General features: G+C 45.2%; 1 protein-coding gene across 1 annotated transcript in view; it reads left to right on the top strand.

Annotated features, from left to right (window-relative positions):
- The window catches only part of LOC137521987 (phospholipase A2 inhibitor gamma subunit B-like), a 69,882-nt gene that overhangs the window by 27,818 nt on the left and 15,892 nt on the right, over positions 1–26,172 (top strand). The window contains exon 2 of the mRNA XM_068241975.1: positions 23,909–24,028. Within this exon, the coding sequence (XP_068098076.1) occupies positions 23,909–24,028 (120 nt within the window). The remainder of the gene's footprint in view (positions 1–23,908; positions 24,029–26,172) is intronic.

The raw sequence follows: 26,172 nt of genomic DNA, 5'->3' as shown, positions 1-26,172 counted from the left end.
CTCCAGTGCAGAAGCTTCCTCTTCCTTACGTCTCCAATGCTGCCCAAGTCCATAACCGCCAGCCACAATGCAAACGTGCACAGAGAGCAAGGTGGCTGCTGCACAGGCTGCTAGCAGCAGAGTACCGCGGTCACACGCTCGCCTGATCTCCCTGCATTGCAGCATTTACAAGCTTGCACCAGTTTAGCCTGTTGCTTTGGTGCCCTTGCTCCTGTGGTGCCCAAGGCCATGGCCTAGGCGGCCTTGCCCTAAATCCGGCCCTGAGCACAGGAAGCTATTAGTGGCTGGAACACGGAAAAAGAGACGCGCGGCTTGGGGCGCGCAAGTGCAGTTGCCATCGACTTACAAGTTGACGGTAACAAAAGTAGCTGGCAGCGGGAGAAGGGAGGTTTGTGGAGGACCGGCGCCAGAAAGGAAGGCTGCACGAGGCTGGCAGAAGCCCTAGGTAAGGGAAACACTTTGTTTTATACCAATATTCAGTTCCGCTTTAAGGATTTGTATCAGCTGTAACAAAGCAGTGTTTTTCTGTGAAGGTTATTATACTGTTGTGTACAGGGGTGCCTCTAGCCGTTTTGTCACTCCAGGCAAGAAAAACCTGTGGCGCCTCCCTCACTCCCCCGTGGCGACCCCCCAATGAAAATAATCGTAATGTGGCAATGTTTCACTAAAAAATAATCGTAATGCGGCAGGGTTTCACCAGAAAATTATCGTAATGCAGCAGCAGTTCACCAGAAAATAATCGCAATGCAACAGTGTTTCACCAGAAAAGGATCATAATGCAACAGTGTTTAACCAGAAAATAATCGTAATGCGTCAGCGTTTCACCAGAAATTACACGTATTGTGGCAGCGTTTCACCAGAAAAATACTTGCAAATGCGGCAGTGTTTCACCAGAAAATACAGAATGCGAGCAGAGTTTCACCAAAAAATACACGTAATTTGGGCAGCGTTTCACCAGAAAATATACATAGGCAGGGCTTCACTTTCATGAGGCACAAAGCGGGACAGAAGGAGGCACAAAGGGGCACAGAAGGAGGCAGAGGTGGCACAGGGGGACTGAAGGAGGCACATGGAGACAGAAGGAGACACAAAGGTGCGACAGGAGGCATAAAGGGAGACAGAAGGACAAATAGGGGGTCAGACATGGCACAAGGGACTAAAGGATGCACAAGGAGACAGAAGGAGCTGCCTGCAAATTACGCTAAGCAGATGCAGCAGAAGCAAGTAATAGAACACCCATGGGGGTGGGGCTTAGCTCAAGGGGCAGGGCTTAATCCAGCAACATTGCGCCCCCAGGACCAGTAGCACTCCAGGCAAAGGCCTGTACTGCCTATGCCTAAAGGTGCCCCTGGTTGTGTATCTTTTAGCGCAGAGAGGAAGTTTTGAGTTTAGGTCCGCTTTAAGGCTGGGATTTCTGGGACATATTCACCTTTTGTTTCCTGTGTGAAATCAGATTAAAGCACTTTGTCTCCTCTGTAGTTTATGCGGCATGTTACATCACTCATTCCAATTAGTTATTGATTACTCGTCCCCCTAAAAAGAAAAAAAACCCTACCCCTAATATTTACCCTTTCCTGAAGCCTAGCCAGGGGTGTAACAATAGACCCTGCAAGGGCAGCTGCGGGGCGGCCCAGAAGCCTCAGGGGGCCCATGGGGGGGGGGGGGAGTTTATTTCCTGAGAAACTGACAACTAAGAGCACGGAGAGAAAAAAAAGCTTTCTATTCTCTGCACAATTGTTCTAATGACTGCATCTGGTCAGCCACTGGTAAGGAATCATACAAAGTTTTGCAGACAAAGTTTTGCAGACAGTTCCTATTCAGTGTTCAGCAGGGTCTTGTGTACAGCACCCTGCTCCCAGCCTTTCCACCCCTCCCCAAGAGCTGTGTAGAAAGTGGGGAGGGGGGAGGGGCCCATCCAAAGTTTCGCAGGGGGCCCCAGTGATTTCTAGTTACGTCTCTGTGCCTAACCCTAACCTTCCCCTTATTTTAAAGGACAACTATTGGGGGGGGGGGTAGTCTTTTTTGTAAATTCTCTGTATTAGGGTTCTAGTGGTAATGTGAACCCTAATACAGGGGCACTCTATTTATTACCCCAGTTCTAAAGTTCTAGTAATTATCCGTATTACACAACCAATTCATTATATCATTATTTTTTATTTTGCTTCAGTGTCTCTTTAAGTCCTTCATGACACCTAACCCTAATCACCACATAACATGCAGTTATTCAACAGCCAACCCAACTTCCTCCCTATTGTTTACATACCTTGTTGAAGCCTTGCCACATGCGACGCTGACTTTAACCCCTTCTTTATGCTTTCTGGAACTCAAGACTTGAAACATTAAGGCTGCTTACACACAGGGACGTTACTGTTAGTGCAGCCTGTATCGCTCCCCCAACGCACAGCAATGTAACACAAGTGGGCTGTTCACACTGCCCACGTTACGTTACATGTAACTCTGCATGTTGTCAGGAAAGTGCAGCATGCTACGGCGTTAGGGCGGCTATAGCCGCGTTAGACTGTTTGCACATGCTCAGTGGGGGGCGGAGAGGAGGCGGGGAGATGCTGCTACAGTAGCCGCGCACATGGCTACTTAAAGAGAACCTGTACTGAGTAAAAATATTTAAAATATACACATGAGGTAACTTAAAATGAACATTGCATAGTTACCTTGCCATCAGTTCCTCTCAGAAGCTCACTATTTTCTTCTGACAATGATCCCTTCCAGTTCTGACAATATTTTGTCAGATCTGAAATATATCAGTTGCTGTCAGTAAAATTTCAGTTGCTGTCAGTTATAGCTGAGAGGAAAACTGATGTACCAGGTAATGTCCATGCTTCCCTATGGCTCAAGTGGGCGATGTTACAGTTTAACTGTGTGCTGACCAGAAAGCTGTTAGGGGTAATGGCCATTTCCAAAATGGAGGACGGAAAATTCCCTTGATCACAGTGAACAAACAGGACGCAGGACAGGAGAAAGACACTGAGGAGTAGACTACATGGAAGGTAAGTATGACTTGTGTATGCTCATTTTGACTTTTAATTTTCAGTTCAGGTTTTCTTTAATATTCACTGCACTGGCGGCCGCTGATTGGCCGGCGGGACCACGTGATGCGGAGTGTCTCGCTCCGCATCACGTGGTCCCGCCGGCCAATCAGCGCCACTTTGGGAGACCTTATAGGGATACAGCCGCCTAACGCGGCTCACTCTACCGTCCTTTCTTGCAGCATCATACGTTGTGTTAGGTGCACGTTATACGACCTTAACGTGGCACCTAACGCAACGTCTTGGTCTGCAAGTAGCCTAAAGGACAACTGAAGTGAGGAGAATATAGAGGCTGACATATTTATTTCCTTTTAAACAATACCAGTTGCCTGGCTGCCCTGCTGGTCTATTTGGCTGCAGTAGTGTCAGAAAGTAACACCTGATATGCTGCATGCTTGTTCAGGGTCTATGGCTGAAAGTATTAGAGGTAGAGGATCAGCAGGACAGCCAGGCAACTGGTGTATTGCTTATAATGAAATACATATGGCAGCCTCCATAGCCCTCTTGTTACAGTTGTTCTTTAAGAGACAGGAGACAAGTCAGTTCTGATTTGCTCTTGACTAATACAAATACTTTATTCAGCATTTGAGCATCCGCTTGTAACACCAGTTGTGGGTGAGTGGGACTAGTAATTATAACCAACGTAGTTTCATATTTTTCAAGGTTTTGTCAGTGTGAAAACAGTCACTTTGCTGTTATGAGAGGGTCGGGCTGCATAATACAGGGACGCCCTGAGATACAAACAACCTGCTAATTCTGTTGCATATCCCCTTCCTGCACTACCCCAGCTTAGTATGTGAATGCAGAGCATAGTGCAGCACAAGCTGTGCTCTCACCTCTCCGCTGGAGTCCAGTGCTGTGCTTCCTCCTGTCCGCTCACCACTCGCCCTAGTGCCCAGCATCTCCTACCGCATGTAGCATGATTACATGTTACATAAGGAGAGCCAGCACTAGAGGGAGCAATAAACAGACAGGATAGTCGCACAGGCACAGCACTGGACTCCAGAGGAGAGGTGAGAGCACAGCTTCTGCTGATCTATACTCTGCTTTTACACACTGGACTGGGGGATTGCAGGAGGAGAAATGGGACAGATAGTGGCATAAGGGGATATGAGGAGGTACAAGGGGACAGAAGGAGGCACAAGGGGACAGAAGGAGGCATAAGGGGACAGAAGGAGGCACAAGGGGAAATAAGGAGGCACAGGGGAACATAAGGAGGCACAAGGGGACAGAAGGAGGCACAAGGGGACAGAAGGAGGCACAGGGAGACAGAAGAAGGCACAGGGGGACAGAAGGAGGCACAGGGGGACAGAAGGAGGCACAGGGGGACAGAAGGAGGCACAGGGAGACAGAAGGAGGCACAGGGAGACAGAAGAAGGCACAGGGGGACAGAAGGAGGCACAGGGAGACAGAAGAAGGCACAAAGGGGAACAGAAGGAGGCACAGAAAGCCCATTGATTTTAACCCTATTTTATATTACTGGCAAGTGGCAACACAGCCCTAGCATGTCTCGTGTCAGCTATTACGTAGCACGCATAGTGACAGTAAACTAGCTGCAGTGTGTGGTGACATAGTAATACATGCAATATACATACAGGTGCTCTTGCATATGTTGTTTTGCTGTCTGCATCTTGTGATGATGGACTACTCACAATGCCTTGCTGTATTCTCATCTGCCGGGCGGCGAAAGTGACTTCAGTTTGTAATCAATAAGCTGCTAAAAGGAATGTGATGTCAGCACTCACTGCGTTCCTCTCTGAAGACTCGCAGGACCATTAACGTTCTCCGTTTTCCTGTAATCAGCAGCGGAGAAGTAGCGATGCCATAGCCATCAGTGGGGAGCGTCAGTTACGTCCGAGGCCTACTGCCAGCTGTCCTGTAGGGTAAACATAACCATAGTCCCAGTCAGCGGTTTTTAGTACGCCGATACATGCAGCGCCATTTCCAAGATGCAATTGATTTTCAGATCACTTAAACCCTGCTTCTAGTTAAAAATAACAAATACGATCAATTGTTTTGAAAAATGGAAAAAAAACATTTTATTGAAAAAAATAAACAAAAAAAAGTTTTGAAATTTTCATCAGATGTTTTGGAAAAATCAGACAGAAAATTATGAAAATATAATTTTTTTTATCCGACATTTTATGAAAACTCGATCCTAATTATATGGTAGATTGACTCAATTTTTCAAATGATGAGATAAAGCGCAGGAATGTAGGAAAAATGTACTGGATTTCCCTGGTCGGAGAAAAAGAAACAAACAGAAAACTGAATTGTGTATGGCCAACTTAAAAGGGAACTGAAGAGAGAGGTATATGGAGGCTGCCATGTTTATTTCCTTTTAATCAATACCAGTTGCCTGGCAGCCCTGCTGGTCTATTTCTCTGTATCTGATTAAAACCAGAAACAAGCATGCAGCTAGTCTTGTCAGATTAGACTTATAAGTCTGAACCACTGAAACACCTGATCTGCCGCATGCTTGTTCAGGGGCTATGGCTAATAGTATTAGAGGCAGAGGATCAGCAGGGCTGCCAGGCAACTGGTATTGTCTAAAAGGAAATAAACATGACAGCCTCCATATACCTCTCTCTTCAGTTCCCCTTTAAAAGGGAACTGAGGAGAGAGGTATATGGAGGCTGCCATGTTTACTTTCCTTTTAAGCAATACCAGTTGCTTGGCAGCCCTGCTGATCTATTTGGCTACAATAGATCTGCTGAATGCTTGTTCAGGGGCTGTGGCTAAATGTATAAGAGGCAGAGGATCAGCAGGACAGCCAGGCAATCGATTACTTAAAAAGGAAATGAAAATGGCAGCCTCCATATACATCACACTTCAGGTTACCTTTAAAACCCCGTTTAAATCTGAGCGGGAATCGCACGATTCCCACTCACCACAAACCGCTATCGTTTTTTAAAACCGTGTAGCACGTAATTTGTTACGGCAGTGTTCTCACTGCCACGATCGTGGGCGTTTAGCAATTGGCAATAATCACAAACGCGTTACATGCAGCGTTTCCTGAGCGATTGCAAGTAGCATGTATAGAACCGCTAATCGCAATCGCTCCCAAAACACTACCTCTTCCAATGATTTTTTTCTGCGTTTAACGTGGAAAAAACACTTCCGCAAAACGCTAGCGGTAATCGCAAGTGTTTTGCGATTCTATGTGTGAACAGGGTCTAAAGCACACCTGAATTCAGGGATATGGAGGCTGCCATATTTACATCCTTTCAAACAATGGATGTTGCCTGGCTGTCCTGCTGATCCTCAGCCTCTAATACTTTTAGGCCTCTTTCACAGTGCAACGTTAAAGTCGCACGTTGTAAAATATTATAACGCAGAGTAACGCACAGCAATGCAAAGTCTGTGCGACATTCACAGTGCACACGCTGCGTTAGTGTGTAACGTGTGGCCTTGTTAGAAAGTGCTGCATTTGAAGAAAGAAAAGTCAATATCCCAATTGTATAAAGTCATATGTGGATATTATGATCCACCACTTCCCTCTTTCTGTATAAAATGGGAAATGGATTTAAAATTGACATATGCTCTGGATTGGGGGAAGATATTCAAGAAGATCTGGATATCGCAAAACCCAGGATACCAACTGATTAACTATAAGTTGGTGGCAAGATGGTACATCTCACCGTCGCGATTGAGAAAGATGGGGACAAATATAAGTGACAGATGTTGGCGATGCCAAGTAGACAGGGGTTCACTCTCACATATGTGGTGGTCCTGCCCCAAGATTCACAGTTTTTGGATGAATATTCAGGCTAAGTTCACAGTGGGACGTTAAAGTCGCACGTTAAAACAGCATTTAACGCAGAATAACTCACTGCAATGAAAAATCAATGCCCAATTCACAGTGCACACGTTGCGTTAGTGACTAACGCTGCACGTTAAGTAAAAGTACTGCATGCAGTGCGTTATACACGTTATTAGCTGCGTTGGACTGTTTGCACATGCTCAGTAATGACTTGGAAGCATACTTGTCATTGCCTGTATTTTTTACTGTATCTGCTGTATGCGCCGGTAACGCTGCGTTGCCACTTTTTGGCCGCGTTGCGTTGTAAGCTTGCGGTGCGACTTTAACGTGGCATCAAAACGCAACGTCCCACTGTGAATCTAGCCTGAATCTTTCTGTAATAGATTGGAGCAAAATATCTGTGGATTCACAGAACAAAATGTTATCTTCGGACTAGGGGAAGATATAAATTTGTCCGTGCCAGCTGCCTTGGTGGCGAAGAAATTAATTGCCTGCAAGTGGAAAAGTGCAAATGTGCCAGAATTAAAAGAATGGATAGTGGAGATGGGAAACTTCTTGGAATGGGAGGAAGATGAATATTCCCAAAATAGAGTCCTAAATAAGTGGCGAATAAAATGGCGGGAGATGTTTAGGTACAACAGTAAGGCCAAGTTCACAGTGGGACGTTAAAGTCGCGCGTTAAAACAGCATTTAACGCAGAATAACTCACTGCAATGAAAAATCAATGCCCCGTTCACAGTGCACACGTTGCGTTGGTGTCTAACGCTGCACGTTAAGTAAAAGTACTGCATGCAGTGCGTTATACACGTTATTAGCTGCGTTGGACTGTTTGCACATGCTCAGTAATGACTTGGAAGCATACTTTTCATTGCCTGTATTTTTTACTGTATCTGCTGTATGCGACGGTAACGCTACGTTGCCACTTTTTGGGCGCGTTGCATTGTAAGCTTGCGGTGCGACTTTAACGTGGCATGAAAACGCAACGTCCCACTGTGAATCTAGCCCAAGAGTCGGGGGTAGTATCATTAGGGGTGAAGGCCAAGGGTGTTTTAAATGGAGAATGGTTGAATGTTGTTTGATTTAAAGTTTGTAAGATGAGAGGATGTTTGTGCAGGGTTGGATATGCAAGAAGGAGGGTTGTCGTATATGGCTTAATCAGGATTTGTAATAAATAGTTTAACCAGCCTGGCGGTATGGACGAGCTCAGCTCACCCATTACCGCCGGAGGCTGCCGCTCAGGCCGATTTTTATCAAATAAAAAGGTGCACATGCAGCCGGCACTTTGCCAGCCGCGTGTGCTACCTGATCGCCGCCGCAGCGCGGCGATCCATCGCGTGCAGCGGCGAAAGAGGGTTTTAATAAAAAAAAACGTCCGGTCGCCAGCCTGGCGATCTTAATAGAACGCCAGGCTGGTTAATAAAGTGTAAAATATCTTTTTTCTGTTTTTTTTTCTCTCTATTTTCACAATGACAACCGATGATGAAAGTTCAGCTCGACCCAGGAGCACGGCAGTGAAGTTATGTGTTGATTGGTCGAGCTTGTGACTGATCTGAGGTTCTAAAAAAAAAAAAGTGCTGCATGCTGTGCGTTTAGCAATGAATCTGCTGCGTTATGTGTGTTGCACATGCTCAGTAATGTTTTTTTCGTTTTTAAAATGTTCCGCGACTTTGTAACTTCACACTGTGAAAGTGTATTTGCGTTGTGTTAGGGCCGCGTTGTGCGACCTTAACGTCGCATCAAACGCAACGTCCTATTGTGAAAGTAGCCAAAGCCATTGTTTAAAAGGAAAACAAAAATGTTTAACCTGTGCCGACTGCTCCACGCCAATTGGTATGAGCAGTGCGGCAGCCCCAGGACCCACTGGCGTGAACGGCCATCCATGGGGCTAGCAGGAGATTGTGCGCATGCTGCGCGCGCATCTCCTGCTCGGGGGCGGAGCTCCGCCCCACCTTCAGTCTCCGAGCAGCGATTGCCATTCGGGAGACTTTAGACGGTCGTCTAATTACTTTGTACAGCGCTGCGATCTACAGCAGCGCTGTACTGGGGACACGGCTGTTCCCCTGGGACACAGGGAAGCTGAAGCCTATCACAGCCGATCGCGCTGATAGGCTGGCAGGGGGAGGGAGATTTTATTTAAAAATAACATAAATAAATATTTAAAAAAAAAAAAACAAACACTGGGGGGGGGGGGGGGCGATCAGACCCCACCAACAGGAAGCTCTGTTGGTGGGGAGAAAAGGGGGGGGGGGGGCGGAATCACTTGTGTGCGGTGTTGTACAGCCCTGAAGCTTTGCCTTAAAGCTGCAGTAGCCTATTTAACTAAAAATGGCCTGGTCACTAGGGGGGGTTAACACTGCGGTCCTCAAGTGGTTAAAAGGAAAAAAAAAAAGGCCTCTCACTTCAGGTTCCCTTTAATTATATTAGTTATTGATTCTGCAACAGTGGTACGCTTAAAGGTGCCCATACATAAATCGATTTTCCTGTACAATCGACCATTCGATTTGATTATTTTATTGGAGGAGAATTGATTATGTTCCATTCTGCTTGATTGATGGAAATTGGCCAATATCTGGTTGAATCAACCAATTTACTTGTTCGGCCAAGACTGGAAATATCGGTTGACCGTAAAGGAATTGGCTCCTGTTCAAATGACTGATCGGCACAGAATAGATTTTTGGTTTCATAGCATGAAGGCACAACATTGTTCAGATCGATTCGTGAAGAAGAATTGCCAGGATCTTGATTGTAGTGCGTGGGCCAAACGCACTGTAATTGATTGCCCAATAAAGTCGCTTAAAGAGACACTGAAGCGAAAAAAAATATATGATATAGTGAATTGGTTGTGTACTATGAATAATTACTAGAAGATTAGCAGCAAAGAAAATATTCTCATATTTTTATTTTCAGGTATATAGTGTTTTTTCTAACATTGCATCATTCTATAATATGTGCAGATTACACAACACTCAGCATTCAAAATGAGTCTTTCAGAGTAGTCTGTGAAGTAATGACCTCTCCTCTGGCAGAGGAAAAGTAAATAGTTCACTAACAGTTGAGATAATAAAAGTCAGATAACAGCCCTCCCCATGACTAACTTAGTCGGAGAGCTTAATGGCTTTTTTGCATAGAGATAACAACTGGAGTTTCTTAACTCTTCCTGTACTGGAAACAATTACACTAAGGTATCTGATCTTAATGTTTTATTTCTTAGCTGTACTACACATACAAATCATAATATCATCTTTTTTTTTTCGCTTCAGTGTCTGTTTAATCGCCACTGTTGCCAACCATCAGTAAATTTACTGACAGTCAGTAAAAAAGTCAACAAATCTAGGCTGTCAGTTAAGTCCATGAAAAACTTCATGGTGTCAGTAAAAAAAACCCTCTCTCTCCAAAAAGATCACAGCACTTACCGCTTATCAGTTCACATATCACTCTGGAATGTACACTGCTCTAGCTAAAGGTGGCCATAGATCTGTAGACCAATCGACCGTCAGATAAGACAATTATTATTGATATTATAAAAATTGATGCCACCAAGAGCATGCCTGTACAATCAAACCAATTTGGGACCAAAATTGGTTGCATGGATCGATCGCATGTATCAATCGAGCATGCTGGAAAATATCAGATTAGCATGCTTGATCGGGTGCATGCAGCAGCAAGGGCTGTGATAATGGAGAACAAACATGATGGAAACCCCCGGGCGCATCCCCCAAATGTAAATGTATCCCCCCCTTAGATGCAGTGCATTAATACTTTATCTGTCCGGTGACTGGTTGCCAGTGTATTGCACGTGGGGCGCATGTGTGATAGCTTTCATTTCATTTCAGTAATATTACATGTCAGTAAAAAAGGCTTCTGTCAGTACATTTTTTATGCTTTGTCAGTAAAAATGTTTTTCCGAGGTTGGCAACACTGTTAATCGCTCAACGGAAAATCGAGTACTGGATGGGTACCTTAAAAGCTAGGTTCTCAAAATGTGTTACACGTACCCCAGGGGGGAATTCTGATGGTTCCAGGGGGTACTCGGGCTTGATATACTTGACCAAGAATAACAAATTTAGAGTTTTAAAAAATCTTATTTTAAAAACACCGAATTAGTTGTTTTTAGCTAATTAAAAACAATAGTAAATGCTTGGAAATTGTTTAGAACCAATTATCATGTGCTACAATTAAATATATATTTGTCAAGGAGTACTTGAGATAATGTTTACTATGCTAGGGGGTACTTGGTGAGTACGGGGTTTTAAAAGGAGTACTTACCAATAAAATGTTAAGAAACAGTGCCTTAAAAGACAACCGAGATGACATGTGACATGATGGGCCCCAGATACTTCAAAGAAATGCTGCAGCTGTCTAGCACTCCCTGCAATCTCAGATCCACAGGCTCCAATAATCTAGTCAAACCCAGAGTCCACCTGAAAACTTTTGATCCCAGAGCCTTCGGTCATGCTGCTCCTACATTTTGGAACTCCTTACCTCAGCAGATCAGGACAGCTCCATCTCTGGATGTGTTTGAATCCAGACTGAAAACCCACCTGTTCAGTTTGGCATTTGCAGAAATATAATTTTGCCGTGTGAATACTTCATCTTTCTTACTACCGATTACTGAATCTGAGAGAGCCTAAGTGCTTTGATTCCTATGGGAGAAAAGCTCTATAGAAATGTTATTGTAATATTGTATTGTATAGACATGTGTATGTACAGTGCCAAGCACACAGATAACTAGGCTGTGTTGCTTTTTTTCTTTCTCTGTCTGAAAGAGTTAAAAATCAGGTATGCAAGTGACAGGTTCTATCTGGGTCAGGACCTGGTCGGGACCGGGTTGGATTGGGTCAGACTATAGCCTAACCTTTACTGAAGGATAAGTAATTACAGCCAACACTTTCCTGCCAGTAAATGGCTTCCTGGAGCAGAAAAGATATAAAAACAGTCAATAATTTATAGATTTGAACACTGGCATACTTCAATGAAGGTGTCATTGAGCAGAGACAACGAAATGGTAAAAACGTAAAAACTAGATTTAAATATAAAATAAAACTGAGAGAAAATTAAAAAAGTCATTTTTAGGAGAAGGAGGATAGATACAATTGTTTTTCTCATCAGTTTATTTTCAACTCCGATGTCCCTTAACTGTGTGCAAGCGCGCCTGAGCGGACTGATGCACTCGCAAAGGCAAACGGCGGTTGCATCGAATATTGATTTGATTTACAGTTTTTTTCTGTTTATGCAAATTTGACCAATAAAACAATAAAAATACTCACTATGCTGTTTTCAAAAGCATCTTAACTTTCTGTCATCTTTTTACAAGTTAGACAAGGGCGTGACAAGCGCAGCGCTTCCCAGACGGAGGTGCCTGGAGCCAAATGGCTGGGCGTACGGAAGCTGTTAGTGAAGTGTCAGCACTGGTGCCCAGTTGCAGGAATGCTGCCTGATGGGTTGTTTGAGCAGCTTTTAGTGTAAACACTCGCCTGCACAGGGAGGTGGCGGAAGATACCAGAGCTGGATTATCTCATGTTTATCTTCCTGCGGATGTTTTGGCATCGCTGTCCGCAGGAAGCACGCTGACACTCTCGCCAGTGCATGGAATGGAAACCATCTAATGGAAGGCCCTGACTGCAGGAAGCACGCTGACACTCTCGCCAGTGCGTGGAAACCATCTAATGGAAGGCCCTGACTGCAGGAAGCATGCTGACACTCTCGCCAGTGCGTGGAAACCATCTAATGGAAGGCCCTGACTGCAGGAAGCATGCTGACACTCTCGCCAGTGCGTGGAAACCATCTAATGGAAGGCCCTGACTGCAGGAAGCACGCTGACACTCTCGCCAGTGCATGGAATGGAAACCATCTAATGGAAGGCCCTGACTGCAGGAAGCACGCTGACACTCTCGCCAGTGCGTGGAAACCATCTAATGGAAGGCCCTGACTGCAGGAAGCATGCTGACACTCTCGCCAGTGCGTGGAAACCATCTAATGGAAGGCCCTGACTGCAGGAAGCACGCTGACACTCTCGCCAGTGCGTGGAAACCATCTAATGGAAGGCCCTGACTGCAGGAAGCATGCTGACACTCTCGCCAGTGCGTGGAAACCATCTAATGGAAGGCCCTGACTGCAGGAAGCATGCTGACACTCTCGCCAGTGCGTGGAAACCATCTAATGGAAGGCTGACGCTGCGTAGATGTATCTCAGCAAACAGCGGCAGCAGGAGAGCTAATATGTAAGTGACAATGTTCAGGACTATGTAAATCAGGCGTCGGAAGAGTGTGTACTTAATGGATCTGTCAGCTTTAATAGTGTTTGTGATCTGGCACTGATGCAGGATGTGTTTGGTTATGTGCTACAATGGACTGGCCACTTAAAGAGAACCTAAGGTGGGCAGATGGGACACTGAGAAATGCTCTCTGCCTCATGACGTGCCTCTGTGTCTTCGCACCGACGCTCTCTGCCCCCGCACCACCGCCACGCTATAAAAATAAATATTTATATTATTTTATTATATTAGTAAATATCTATATTAGTAAAAAAGCCCCACCATTTAAAGAGAGACTGAAGCAAATACATTTTGCGCTTTTTACCTTATAATTCGTTTCAGTAGTCTCAGCACAAGTAAACGGCCTCATCCCCGCCGCTAAACAAGCGCTTTAGACCCCCCCAAATCCCCGGGGGGCAATCCGGCAGGCATTTCCTGAAAGAGGCAGAGCTTTCAGCTGCAGCTCCGCCTCTCCTGATGTCAATCGCCCCGGATCTCCGCCTCTCTCACTCTTTCTTCATAGAGAGGGTCGGGGAGAGGCGAAGATCCGGGCGGTGATTGACATCAGGAGAGGCAGAGCTACGGCTGAAAGCTTTGCCTCTCAGGGCAGCACAATCCATGACCAAGATGGTCGTGGATCTTTGCCCGGCGATTTGGGGGGTCTGCAGCCCTCGTTTTGCGGTGGGGATGCGGCGGTTTACTTGTGCTGAGACTATTTATTTGCTTCAGTGTCTCTTTAAAGGGACTCCGAGCAGTGCCTGTGGATATGCCTTTAAGCATACCCACAACTAATTAATTACATCCTCACACCTACCAGCATGATGTTTGTAATTATATCCCCCTGGGTTCCTTGTATTTCATTGCATTGCACTGAATGGAGCTGCCGACACTGGGGAAAGTGTCGTCCTGCATAATACAGTGCTGAATAAGGCTGGTTTCACACCAGGACGTTGCGTTTTAGGGGACGTTATGGTCGCATAACGTGCCCCTAACGCAACGCCTGGTGCTCCCTGCTTTGGACGTCAGAGTGAGCCGCGTTGTGCAGCTCACTCTGGCGTCCGTGATGCCGTGATGCGTACTCTTGTGCGCATGCGGCAACACGTGGTCCCGCCCGGCCAATCGCCGCACAGAGCGGCCGCTCCAGGAAGTAAACACTGCACGTCACTGAGTGCAGTGCATATTAATTAGCCATGTGCCTGGCCGCTCTCCGCTCCTCCCCAATGTTACTGAGCAAGTGCAAGCAGTCTAACGCGGCTCTGCAGCTTATAAAGTACTGCATGCAGTACGTTGTCTGGTGGCGCAGCGCTACTATGTAACGCAACGTGGGCACTGTGAACAGCCCATTGATTTTTCATTGCTGTGCGGTGGGCTGCGTTACAGGCTGCTCTAACGTGCGCCTGTAACGTCCCACTGTGAAACCAGCCTTTGGAATCCAAGATGGCGGCTGCAATTTTGATCACGAAAATAACGAAAACTAAAAGGCGTAGGGTGGCGGTTTATATATCATTGGAAAGAGGAGAAAGAGAGCTTCAAAATGGTATGCATCTTTCCATAGCTACTGCACTGACTGCAGTACTGTCTGCACTAACTAGGCACAGGATTACCAATTATATTTGGTTTTAATTGGGAGATTTTATGTCTCATTTTTAATTGTTTTTATAACTGGTATGTACTTTTGTGACCTTAATAAAGAACTTTTGGTATTTTTGCAATTCATGAGTGGAGTTTGCTTTTGTGCTAACTTAATCAACGTTATATATTGGTCACTTTTTTCAGTTTAATGTAAATCCATAGTTACAGCACTGCTCGGAGTCCCTTTAATAACTGGCACTAGGCAAGTAGCTGCGTGCCACGCACAGGCTGGTGACCTCGCACCCACGGCCACAAAATGACTGATCTGACGGTTTTTGAACAAGTACATCGCCTTGTAAGAGATTTTCCGTATTACCTTAATTCTTTACTAGCGGATGACCCGGTGTTGCCCGGGTCTGTATTTGGCTGGGGTTGGCTCCGCCTACTTTTTCTAACCCTAACACACAATTAATCAATGACCAAGTTTGTGAGCTTTGTGGTCTTTGGCATCAATTATTTGCATTGAAATGAAACAAATCTGATTGGCTGTTTGTGACTCCACCCCCTTTTCTGAATTTGAACCCCAGGCATCCAGTGACCATAGTGTAGTGGGGGTGTCTCAGCACCTTGCAAGTCGATATGGCTCCCTTTGCACTTTTTGGCCTGATGAAGCGGGCTTGGACCCGCGAAACGTGTTGCCTGTGCTAAATAAAAATCTTTTGTCATTTACAAGGATTTCGTTATTGAGGTAAGCCACCTCATATTATTTCCTCGATTTTAAGATGTTTTTAGATGCTTTTATTTCAACCAGGGCGCCTCTTTACCTTCAATTGTGCATCCAGTGACCAACTGTACCAGATCTGAGGTTTGTGCCATTAAAATCAATAGGTGAATTTTGATTGGCTTTTGTAGGCTCCACCCACTTTTCTGAATGTTAATCCCAGTCACCCATTGAGAACCCTACCATTAACAGTGTAAGAATGGCTGCAGTTTATATTTTCCAGTGAAATTTGTATTTGTCTCTTTTTGGTTATGGGAATAAAAAGTATCCTATACTTTATTCCAGGTAATGTACTATGTGTGTGCCAAATTTCATTCAAATCCATTCAGCCATTTTTGCGTGGTCGAGTAACAAACATCCAAACTTTCCCATTTATAATATTAGTAAGAAGTGAGATAAAAGCACTCCTCAGTGTTCTTTGCGCATCCTATGATTTTTAGTTACTGGACTCCAGCGGAGAGGTGAGAGCACAGCTTGTGCCTGTCCTAAATACACGTTGCCCTGATACTTTACCAAAGGATATTATTTGGATGTCCCGCTGGTGCTGACTTATTTAAGCCTATTTTCTACAGCCGTGTCGCAGGGAGAGAATACGTAATTGTTCCAGATTTATCCTCTAAAAATAGTCCAAAACGCAAAATAGGCCATTAGATCGACACGATGTAACGGTGCCCAGAGAAAACCAGCTGACAAAGGCGCAGAAACAACGACATTCAGCCAAGCTCATGTCTGCTAATTACACGGCAGCTTTTACTTCTGTTCAAAAGGATTTCTATAAACGTAGATCGGGGCTGGGCACGCATTTCTGTAACTTAAAGAGAACCCGAGATGAAAGGGGTATGGAGGATGACATATTTATTTCCTTTTTATCAATACTATTTGCCTGGCTGTCCTGCTGATCTATTTGGCTGCAGTAGTGTCTGAATAACACCAGAAACAAGCATGCAGCTAATCTTGTCAGATCTGACAATAATGTCAGAAACACCTGATCTGCTGCATGCTTGTTCAGGGGCTATGGCTAAAAGTATTAGAAGCAGAGGATCAGCAGTATAGCCAGTGTATAGTATGGGTAATTCATAGAATATTAGTAGCAAAGAAAAGTTTGTTTTTTTATTATAACATGGCATCATTTTGTCATATTTGCAATTTAAAAAAACGCTCTGTATTTTAAACTATAAAACAAAGCAGAAATAATGACCCTTTGAACTTTCCTGCAGTAAAACCTAATCACAAGCTGTCTCTCACTCTTTCTTGACTGTTGAAGTGCTTCAGAAAACAGGACTGCATTTGGCCCATGTTGGGTCGAATTGCTCAGAGAAGCTCTTTTGAATAGATAATTTAAGTTTTATAACTCTTCGTGTACTGGAAACAATATTAGACTTATGTCTCTGCTCCTAATGTTTTATTTCTTAGCTGCACTACACATACAAATCATTACATCATAAGTTTATTTTCACTTTAGGTTGGCTTTAAATAGAAATAAATATGGCAGCCTCAATATCCCTCTCACCTCGGGTTCACTTTAATTCTTATTCTCTTTACATAGTCAAGGGGTCCATGTTGGTTACAAATAACCTTTACAGAATATAACTAAATGAGTAAAATCGCTTATTTTATTTTTTTATTTTTTTTACAATGTTCATGTATAAATGATTTAGTCAGTGTTTGCCCATAGTAAATTCTTTCCTCTCCCTGATTTACATTCTGACATTTATCACAAGTTGTGACATCTTTACTCCTGGCAGGTGCATCACTGCGGAATGTTTGCTTGTTGTGTGTTCCATAGTGAGCAGATACAATACCTGGGGCCCTGTGCAATTCATGAACTTACCTGCATTAAGCACCAGCGAGTTCTAATATTAGGCGAGGTGACTGTTGCCTAATTCAAATCTAACTATCACCCTGCCGGGCAATATACTGTAAAACTCGCTTGGCTGGTTTAATCACCCAGCGAGTTCTTTTCTCCCTATGCAATTCACCTTAAAGGAATACTATCGATGTATGCATTTATTTGCTGTATGTTGTAGCACACATTAGGACAAGTACTAGGAGCAATTTGATTCCTCACACAGCTGTTCCTCTCAGCTGTAAAATCCTTGGTCAGTTTTGGCGTCAGTGTTGGATACAAAATGTATCAAAATACTGAGCTCCCAGAGGACTAGACCATGTCTCTGCACAGGGGAGTTGCTATCAATTCCTCAGTTTATAGTTTAATTATCACCTTGCTGAAAGAATCTTGTTGATATGGTGGTAAGGGGTTAAAGATTCTAGCAATGTGTGTTTATTATCTTTGCTTCTCTTGACTGATAAAGATACTAATAATGCTAATTGTAGACAGTGGTCTGCCCCTCTCAGCAGCTTGTAAAGTGGATGCAGCCTGGAGTGAATCACCACAAGCAGGCAGCCAGGCAAGCAGTCTGAGTGTAAACACAGACTAGTGTTATAGATAGTTATATTCCAGCAATATTACAGCTCATTTAGGCCCGATTGACATTCGCGTTCGCTGTCCGGATTCGCCTGATCGGATCCGGACCATATACTGTACAAACGGAACTGACGTTCCGCATAACAATGCAAAGTCTATGCGGCCTTTCACACGCGTCCGTTCCGTACGGAACGGAGCCGGATAGGATCCGGACTCCGGACACTTTTCCAACATGCTCTATTTTTGGGTACGGATCATCCGGCCGACGCACCCGGACCGGAGCCTGACTGCACAATCCGTGCATAGAAACCAATGGGAAACGGAAAGCACAGAACACACTGGCTATAAAAACCTGACGTTCTACCCCACTTCCTATGCGTTTTCTAGCGGCCATTTTGGATGGGGACACATGGGCCCAGCATTCCTGGAGTGGAGCAGCAGTGACTTTGTGCTGGAGCTGTTTGGCAGTATGTCGGACGTGGAGGTGAGGCCCTACACAGCGGAGGACCTGATTCTACAGGTGCAGCTTCTGCTGACCTCCCAGACCCCAACAATTTTATATAGTGTGTTATCTCTTTTACCAAACGGATCCGGATCGCAGGCGTATCAATACGTATGCAAATGGACCGGATCCGGATCGGAACCGTACGGTTCTGATCCAGATCCGGTCCGGTCATCCGGTCCGTTCTTTACAGAAACGCAAGTGTGAATGGGGCCTAAGTTACCTGCTACCACCTCAGATCAGCCTATTTCTCCTCATGTCTGCTGCATGCTGTGAGTGACACAGTGAAATATATTTGTGAGCTGTGTGAGAAATGAATTTTTAAGCAGAAATAGAGGGAGAGACACCTGAGTGAATAAATAAAGTGCCCCTAGCACTAGTGGTAATGCGTACACTAATATAGAGTATTAAAAAAAAAGTCGTTTCAATCGATAGTATTCCTTTAAGACACACCAGAAAGCAATGCATCTGAGCCTCCCGCCGGGGTGCCCCGTTGGACCAGGGTTCTGAGCCTCCCAAGGGACACCCCATTGGTCCAGGGTTCTGAGCCTCCCACCGGGGCACCCCATTGGACCAGGGTTCTGAGCCTCCCACCGGGGCACCCCATTGGACCAGGGTTCTGAGCCTCCTACCAGGGCACCCCATTGGACCAGGGTTCTGAGCCTCCCACCAGGGCACCCCATTGGACCAGGGTTCTGAGCCTCCCACTGGGATATCCTCGTGGACCAGGGTTCTGAGCCTCCCACTGGGATACCCTATTGGACCAGGGTTCTGAGCCTCCACCGGGATACCCTATTGGACCAGGGTTCTGAGCCTCCACCGGGGCACCCCATTGGACCAGGGTTCTGAGCCTCCCACCGGGGCATTCCCCAGGACCAGGGTTCTGAGCCTCCCACTGGGGCACCCCATTGGACCAGGGTTCTGAGCCTCCCACTGGGATACCCTATTGGACCAGGGTTCTGAGCCTCCACCGGGGCACCCCATTGGACCAGGGTTCTGAGCCTCCCACCGGGGCATCCCACAGGACCAGGGTTCTGAGCCTCCCACTGGGGCACCCCATTGGACCAGGGTTCTCAGCCTCCCACTGGGGCACCCCATTGGACCAGGGTTCTGAGCCTCCACCGGGGCACCCCATTGGACCAGGGTTCTGAGCCTCCCACCGGGGCATTCCCCAGGACCAGGGTTCTGAGCCTCCCACTGGGGCACCCCATTGGACCAGGGTTCTGAGCCTCCCACTGGGATACCCTATTGGACCAGGGTTCTGAGCCTCCACCGGGGCACCCTATTGGACCAGGGTTCTGAGCCTCCACCGGGGCATCCCACAGGACCAGGGTTCTGAGCCTCCCACTGGGGCACCCCATTGGACCAGGGTTCTGAGCCTCCCACTGGGATACCCTATTGGATCAGGGTTCTGAGCCTCCACCGGGGCACCCCATTGGACCAGGGTTCTGAGCCTCCCACTGCGGCACCCCATTGGACCAGGGTTCTGAGCCTCCCACTGGGGCAAACCATTGGACCAGGGTTCTGAGCCTCCCACCGGGGCAAACCATTGGACTAGGGTTCTGAGCATCCCACTAGGGCACACCATTGGACCAGGAATCTGAGCCTCCCACCGGGGCAAACCATTGGACCAGGGTTCTGAGCCTCCCACTGGGATACCCTATTGGACCAGGGTTCTGAGCCTCCCACCAGGGCACCCCTTTGGACCAGGGTTCTAAACCTCCCACTGCGGCACCCCATTGGACCAAGGTTCTGAGCCTCACACCAGGGCACACCATTGGTAGTGATGGGCCGAATATCAAATTTTGGGTTCGCAAATTCCCGCCAAACTTTGCAAATATGCGAATCCGGCGAACCGCCATAGACTTCAATGGGCAGGAGAATTTTAAAACCTACAAAAAGTTTTCTGGCCACAAAAGTGATGGAAAAGTTGTTTCAAGGGGCCTAACACTTGGATGGGGGCAGGCCGGAGGGAGATCCATAGCAAAAGTCCCACCACAAATTACGGAGATGATGCAGAGTCGTGTTGTAATCGCTAAAGGGCAGAAATCACATTACATTTCTAAATTGGTGGAATAAAGTGCTTTAAAAAATCCGTACCTGTCAATCAGGTAGTGTAATGGTTACGCACGGTTCACACTGACAGAGGAAACGCCGCGTTTAATGCAACGCAGTCCGCAAACAACTGCAAAGACCTTTAGTGATTACGTCAGGTGAGCATATCTTTGTTTTTACTAGTAATCGATTACGATCAAGTTGTAACAAGCTTATCTGGTGTTGTCTCTGCTCTGATAGTGTGGAGCAGCTGGAGGAAGCTTCCTCTTTGGTCAGGCGCATCCCCGGCTCCCCTGTAGATGTGAGTCAGCATGTTCGCATCCCCGGCTCCCCTGTAAACGTATGTCAGCATGTTCGCATCCCCGGCTCCCCTGTAGACGTATGTCAGCATGTTCGCATCCCCGGCTCCCCTGTAGACGTATGTCAGCATGTTCGCATCCCCGGCTCCCCTGTAGACGTGAGTCAGCATGTTCGCATCCCCGGCTCCCCTGTAGATGTGAGTCAGCATGTTGTTTCTGGCAGTCTCCCTAGGAGGACGTGCGCAGCTCAGAGCTACCTTTATAGGTTAAGGAGGTGTGTCTGAGGTGTGTCAGCTGACACTTGCTGCAGGGATGTTGCTGATTGGTCTGATTTTCCTGGGGGCTTGGTCTGTGCTCTACTCCTGCTACATAAGCCCTGGGCATACAGTTACTCGATGTCTGTTATAGCTATCAGTTCTCAGTTATATATATATATATATATATATATATATATAGTATATTATTCTGATTGTCATTCTGTGTATGACCCGGATCAACCCTCACTCTGATTCTGTCTCCTCCTTGTCTGTACCTCAGCCATCTGATCTAAGTGTATGACCTCAGCCTGTTTAACGTTTTTGTCTCTGTCTCAACCTTCTGTACTATAGCCATCTGACCACCTGTGTATGATATCAGCCTGTTATTGACCTAGCCTTGCCTCAGACCTATTGTACCGCAGAATTTCCGACTACACGTGTATGACTTTAGCTGACGATCTGACCACGATTTAACTATTCAGTGATTACGTCTAATACACAGCGTTACACAAGTCTTTGTATGAACGATCGTAAATGATCGTTTTGGACCACTAATGGACTAAAATCTCCAAACCCTATGGGAACATGTGTTCCCATTCACAGGTCTAAGTGCCTGTGATCAATGAATACCGGCATCAATGTGATGCTGTGATAGTGACAGTAAAACATACACACATTACTTCCTGTGTACTGTACTGTTTACAGACATCTAATGGTCAGTAAAAATAAGAAAGGCAAATGAGGATGCACACCTGGGACAATTACAATAATGTTACTTCATTGCAATATGCTAAATTACTTGAGAGCTGTGCATAAAAATTTTAAGAGCTATGATAACCAAAGATACACGCACACCTTGGATCAAATGCAAGTAAATAATGTATTGTAGAAAAATAAGGGAAAAATCAGTCAGACAAGGCAAAATAGTATATACATGGTGCAATATGTACAATAATATCGGTATAGCAATAGTTGTGAGTCAAATGACGGAATGGATACAAAAGTAGGAGAGCCCAACCTGAGGCTTACCATAACACGCAAAGCCATACAGAGCAATGTGGGATAACTCAACAACAATGCTAGTAAATGCATAACTGCATAAGCAAAATACAGCAACAATCAACCAAATTGCAATAAAAGTTCAGAGTGTCAAAAGACACTCAACTAAAATATTGCCCACTAGCTGATGGCCCGGCGTTGCCCGGGTGTGTATTTGGTTGGTGTTGGCTCCGCCCACTTTTTGTAACCCTAACACACAATTACTCAATTACTCAATGACCAAGTTTTTGAGCTTTGTGGTCTTTCGCATCAATAATTTGCATTGAAATTAAACAAATTTGATTGGCTGTTTGTGGTCCGCCCCCTTTTCCGAATTTAAACCCCAGTCACCCAGTAACTGACTGTACCAGATTTAAGGCATCTGCAATGTAACAATAGCAGAAATGTAAATATTCCCCTTGAAAATCAATAGGTGAATTTTGATTGGCTGTTGTAGGCTCCATCCACATTTATGAATATGCATCCCAGTCACCCAGTAACCAGCTGTGGAAAGTTTGAGAACCCTGCCATTAACAGTGTAAGAATGGCTGCAGTTTACATTTTCCCTGTGAAATTTGTATTTGTCTCCGCCCCCTTTTTGGTTATGGGAATAAAAAATATCCTATACTTTATTCCAGGTAATGTACTATGTGTGTGCCAAATTTCATTCACATCCGATCAGCCATTGTTGCATGATCGAGTAACAAACATACAAACTTTCACATTTATAGAATTAGTAAGATGAGATTGTTTCAGAACCAAATGTCCTTTCTCAATGAGTAAACAGCATAGAGGCAGCTAAAGCATTATTAAGCAGCTGTGATGTCTTCAGGATATCGCTGCTGCTTGAAACTGCTTAAAAAAATAATTCTTATCAAAAAGTACCACCCAAAGAAAGCCTAATTGGTGTCGAAAAAACAAGATATAGATCATTTTGGTGTGATAAGTAGCGCTAAAGTTATTAAATTAATGACTGGAGCGCAGAAAGGTGAAAATTGATTTGGTCCATACGGGGAACACAACCTGCAGTGGTCAAGTGGTTATGGGTACAATATTTGATCATTTGATCAGATTTTTACATTCGAACTGAACAGACAATCACACAGTATGCAAAGAAAATAGACGTAAAACGATCCTATGGCCGATTGGAATTCAGAATTTGGTTGATTGAAATGTTGGATTTTATGATCATTTTTGAAACAAGAAAATGCCGTAACCGACTTGTGTATGGAAACAATCAGTAATTATCTTCCGATTTCTTACAATCCTGCAAATCCGACTGAACGATCTGAGGAAAGTATTGTACCATGAATGGGCACCTTAAAGTAAGCCAGAGAAGAAGCACCCTCCTGTAATACCATATATATCAGTGGGAACATTAGAGAAAACACCTACCCTGCTCTCTGTTTCATCCTTCACTGCTCAGCCTGCTTTTTATCAGCCCTGATAAAATCCCTGACTGAGTACTCAGTCTGGCTTTGCTCGGGAATCATTATAGCTGAGTCTGTCTTCTCTGATGTATTTTCAAGCCCAAGCCTGCCCCCTTCTGGCTCTGCTTTCCTGGCAGCATCACAGAGAGCTGTGATGTGATGGGAGGAGCTGCTAATGTAAGGGTATATTGAAAAACGTTTGTTAGTCATAAGAGGTTTTTGAAATGATGATTTCATTTTGCACACAGCCCACTAAATAATACGCTTTTCTGATGAACTGTGTTTTGCGTGAAGTTTTAGTAAAAAACAAAAACAAAAAAAAAAAAACACAAAAACCCGGCACACCAGAGCAGCGAAAATAGCAGGTATAGTATTTATTTTGTAAAGTCTATCGGGGGATATGTTTCTTTTGTGCCAAAGCGTTCATCTCTGGTTTCCTCTAATATTGCAGATTCTTATGCAGCAATGCTTTCTCCTCTTTCTCTGCAGCCTTCTCCCTCACCTGCTTCCACTGCAACACGACCAACCGCCCCAGCTGTGAAGACTTCGAGACAGTCTGTGACTCCAAGTTTGACGTGTGTTTGACCACTGTGACCGAGATCCGTTCAGGTGAGTGACAAGGTGTTTGTCCTCTAAGAATGTGGTTGGTCATCCCAATGTACAGGATTTAGGGATGGTCCACGAGATGTAAATCATTCTGAGTTGATGTAGAATTATGCAATTCCGGCACGCCAGGGCACCGGATTTACCACAAGGCACTGTAGGCCCGTGCCTACAGGTGACTGATTATTGGGAAGGCACCTCCCTCCCTCCTTCCCTATGCAGAGTCCTGATGAGAGTGTAAGTGAGAGGTTACTCAGCCCAGCTCCCAGCATTCCACTGACCAGATCTCCCTTCAGTTAAGGGCACCTCTAGCTACTTAATACTGAAGTTCCTCTAGCTACCTAATACTTGGGGGTACCGCTAGAACCACTTAAAGGGGCACTACAGCGAAAAACTGTAAAATGTAAAATATGTGCAAACATATACAAATAAGAAATACCGGTACGTTTTTTCCAGAGTAAAATGAGCCATAAATTACTTTTCTCCTATGTTGCTGTCACTTACAGTAGGCAGTAGAAATCTGACAGAAGCGACAGGTTTTGGACTAGTCCATCTCTTTATAGGGGATTCTCAACAAGGCTTTTATTCTTTACAAAGATATTTCCTAAAAAGCATTAAAAACAAAGATGCTGCCCGGCTTCCCTGCTCCCTACACAGTTTTTTGGCAGTTGGACAGAGTAACTGCCATTCACTAAGTGCTTTTGAAAATAAATAAATCCCTGAGAATCCCCTATGAAGAGATGGGCTAGTCCAAAACCTGTCACTTCTGTCAGATTTCTACTACCTACTGTAAGTGACAGCAACATAGGAGAAAAGAAATTTATGGCTCATTTTACTCTGGAATAAACGTACTTCTTATTTGTATAGGTTTGCACATATTTTACATTTTACAGTTTTTCTCTGTAGTGCCCCTTTAATACTGAGGGTTCTTCCTGCTACCTAATGCAAAGGGGCACCTGTAGCTACCTATGACAGGCAAGGGAAGTAAGGGCGGAGCGACAGCTGGGACAGCCAGCACACTTGCAGTGCGGTTGGGTCGGGGTTTGTAGGTTCATGGAGGGCGGAGTCTAAGAGGCCGAAGTCCATGAGGTAAATCCAGGCCTGATGTACGCAGCTTGAAATTGATATCCATCTAAGGCAGGCATGGGCAAACTTGGCCCTCCAGCTGTTAAGGAACTACAAATCCCACAATGCATTTGCCTTAATGAGTCATTACTGTGGCTGTCAGACTCCTGCAATGCATTGTGGGACTTGTAGTTCCTCAACAGCGGGAGGGCCAAGTTTGCCCGTCTAAGGTGACATTCCGTCCATTTTCATGCTGCAGAAATATTTGCATACGGAATGTACATAGCCCTGCTTCACCTCAGAATTGTTTGCTTCTTAAGGGGCCCATACACTGGTCGATTTCAGCCATCCACCAATCGATCAATTCTTTCAAATCAGCAAATCGAGCGATTTGCAGCCGATTTCGATCAATTTGATGCATCTGACAGGATGGAAGATCTAGGTCAACCTGCTGCATCTGCCAGAAATATATCTAATGGTCGAATCTGCTCCAAATAATTGTATGGCCACCTTTACTCACCATTCCTATTAGGATTGTTAGTGAATGAGCATAAAGGGGGCCATACACTGATAGATTTGCAGCAGATTCGACCATCAGATAAGATTTCTGTCAGATGCCTGTCAATTCAAATCTGACAGGAATCTATCTGATGTATGCCACACACTAGGAACAGATTTCCAATAGATTTCAGAATGAAATCTATTGGAAATCGATCTAAATGCATTATTGGACCATTAGATCCAATTCATCTCTATGGACCATCAATCTGCTGCCAGCAGCAGATCGACCTAAATTTCCATCCAGTCAGATAGATCAAATCGATTGAAATCAGCCACAAATCGATCAATCGGGGAATTCGATAGAATCGATCTATGGCTGAAATCGACCCGTGTATGGGCCCCTAAAAGGACTACTGTAGGGGTATCGGGGGAAAATGAGTTGAACTTACCCGGGGCTTCTAATGGTCCCCCGCAGACATCCTGTGCCCGTGTAGCCGCTCACCGATGTTCCGGCCCCGCCTCCAGTTCACTTCTGGAATTTCAGACTTTAAAGTCGGAAAACCACTGTGCCTGCGTTGCCGTGT

The sequence above is a fragment of the Hyperolius riggenbachi genome, chromosome 6 (assembly GCF_040937935.1).
Source record: "Hyperolius riggenbachi isolate aHypRig1 chromosome 6, aHypRig1.pri, whole genome shotgun sequence".
NCBI classification, from domain to species: domain Eukaryota; kingdom Metazoa; phylum Chordata; class Amphibia; order Anura; family Hyperoliidae; genus Hyperolius; species Hyperolius riggenbachi.
This window is presented reverse-complemented; position numbering and strand designations above follow the sequence as displayed.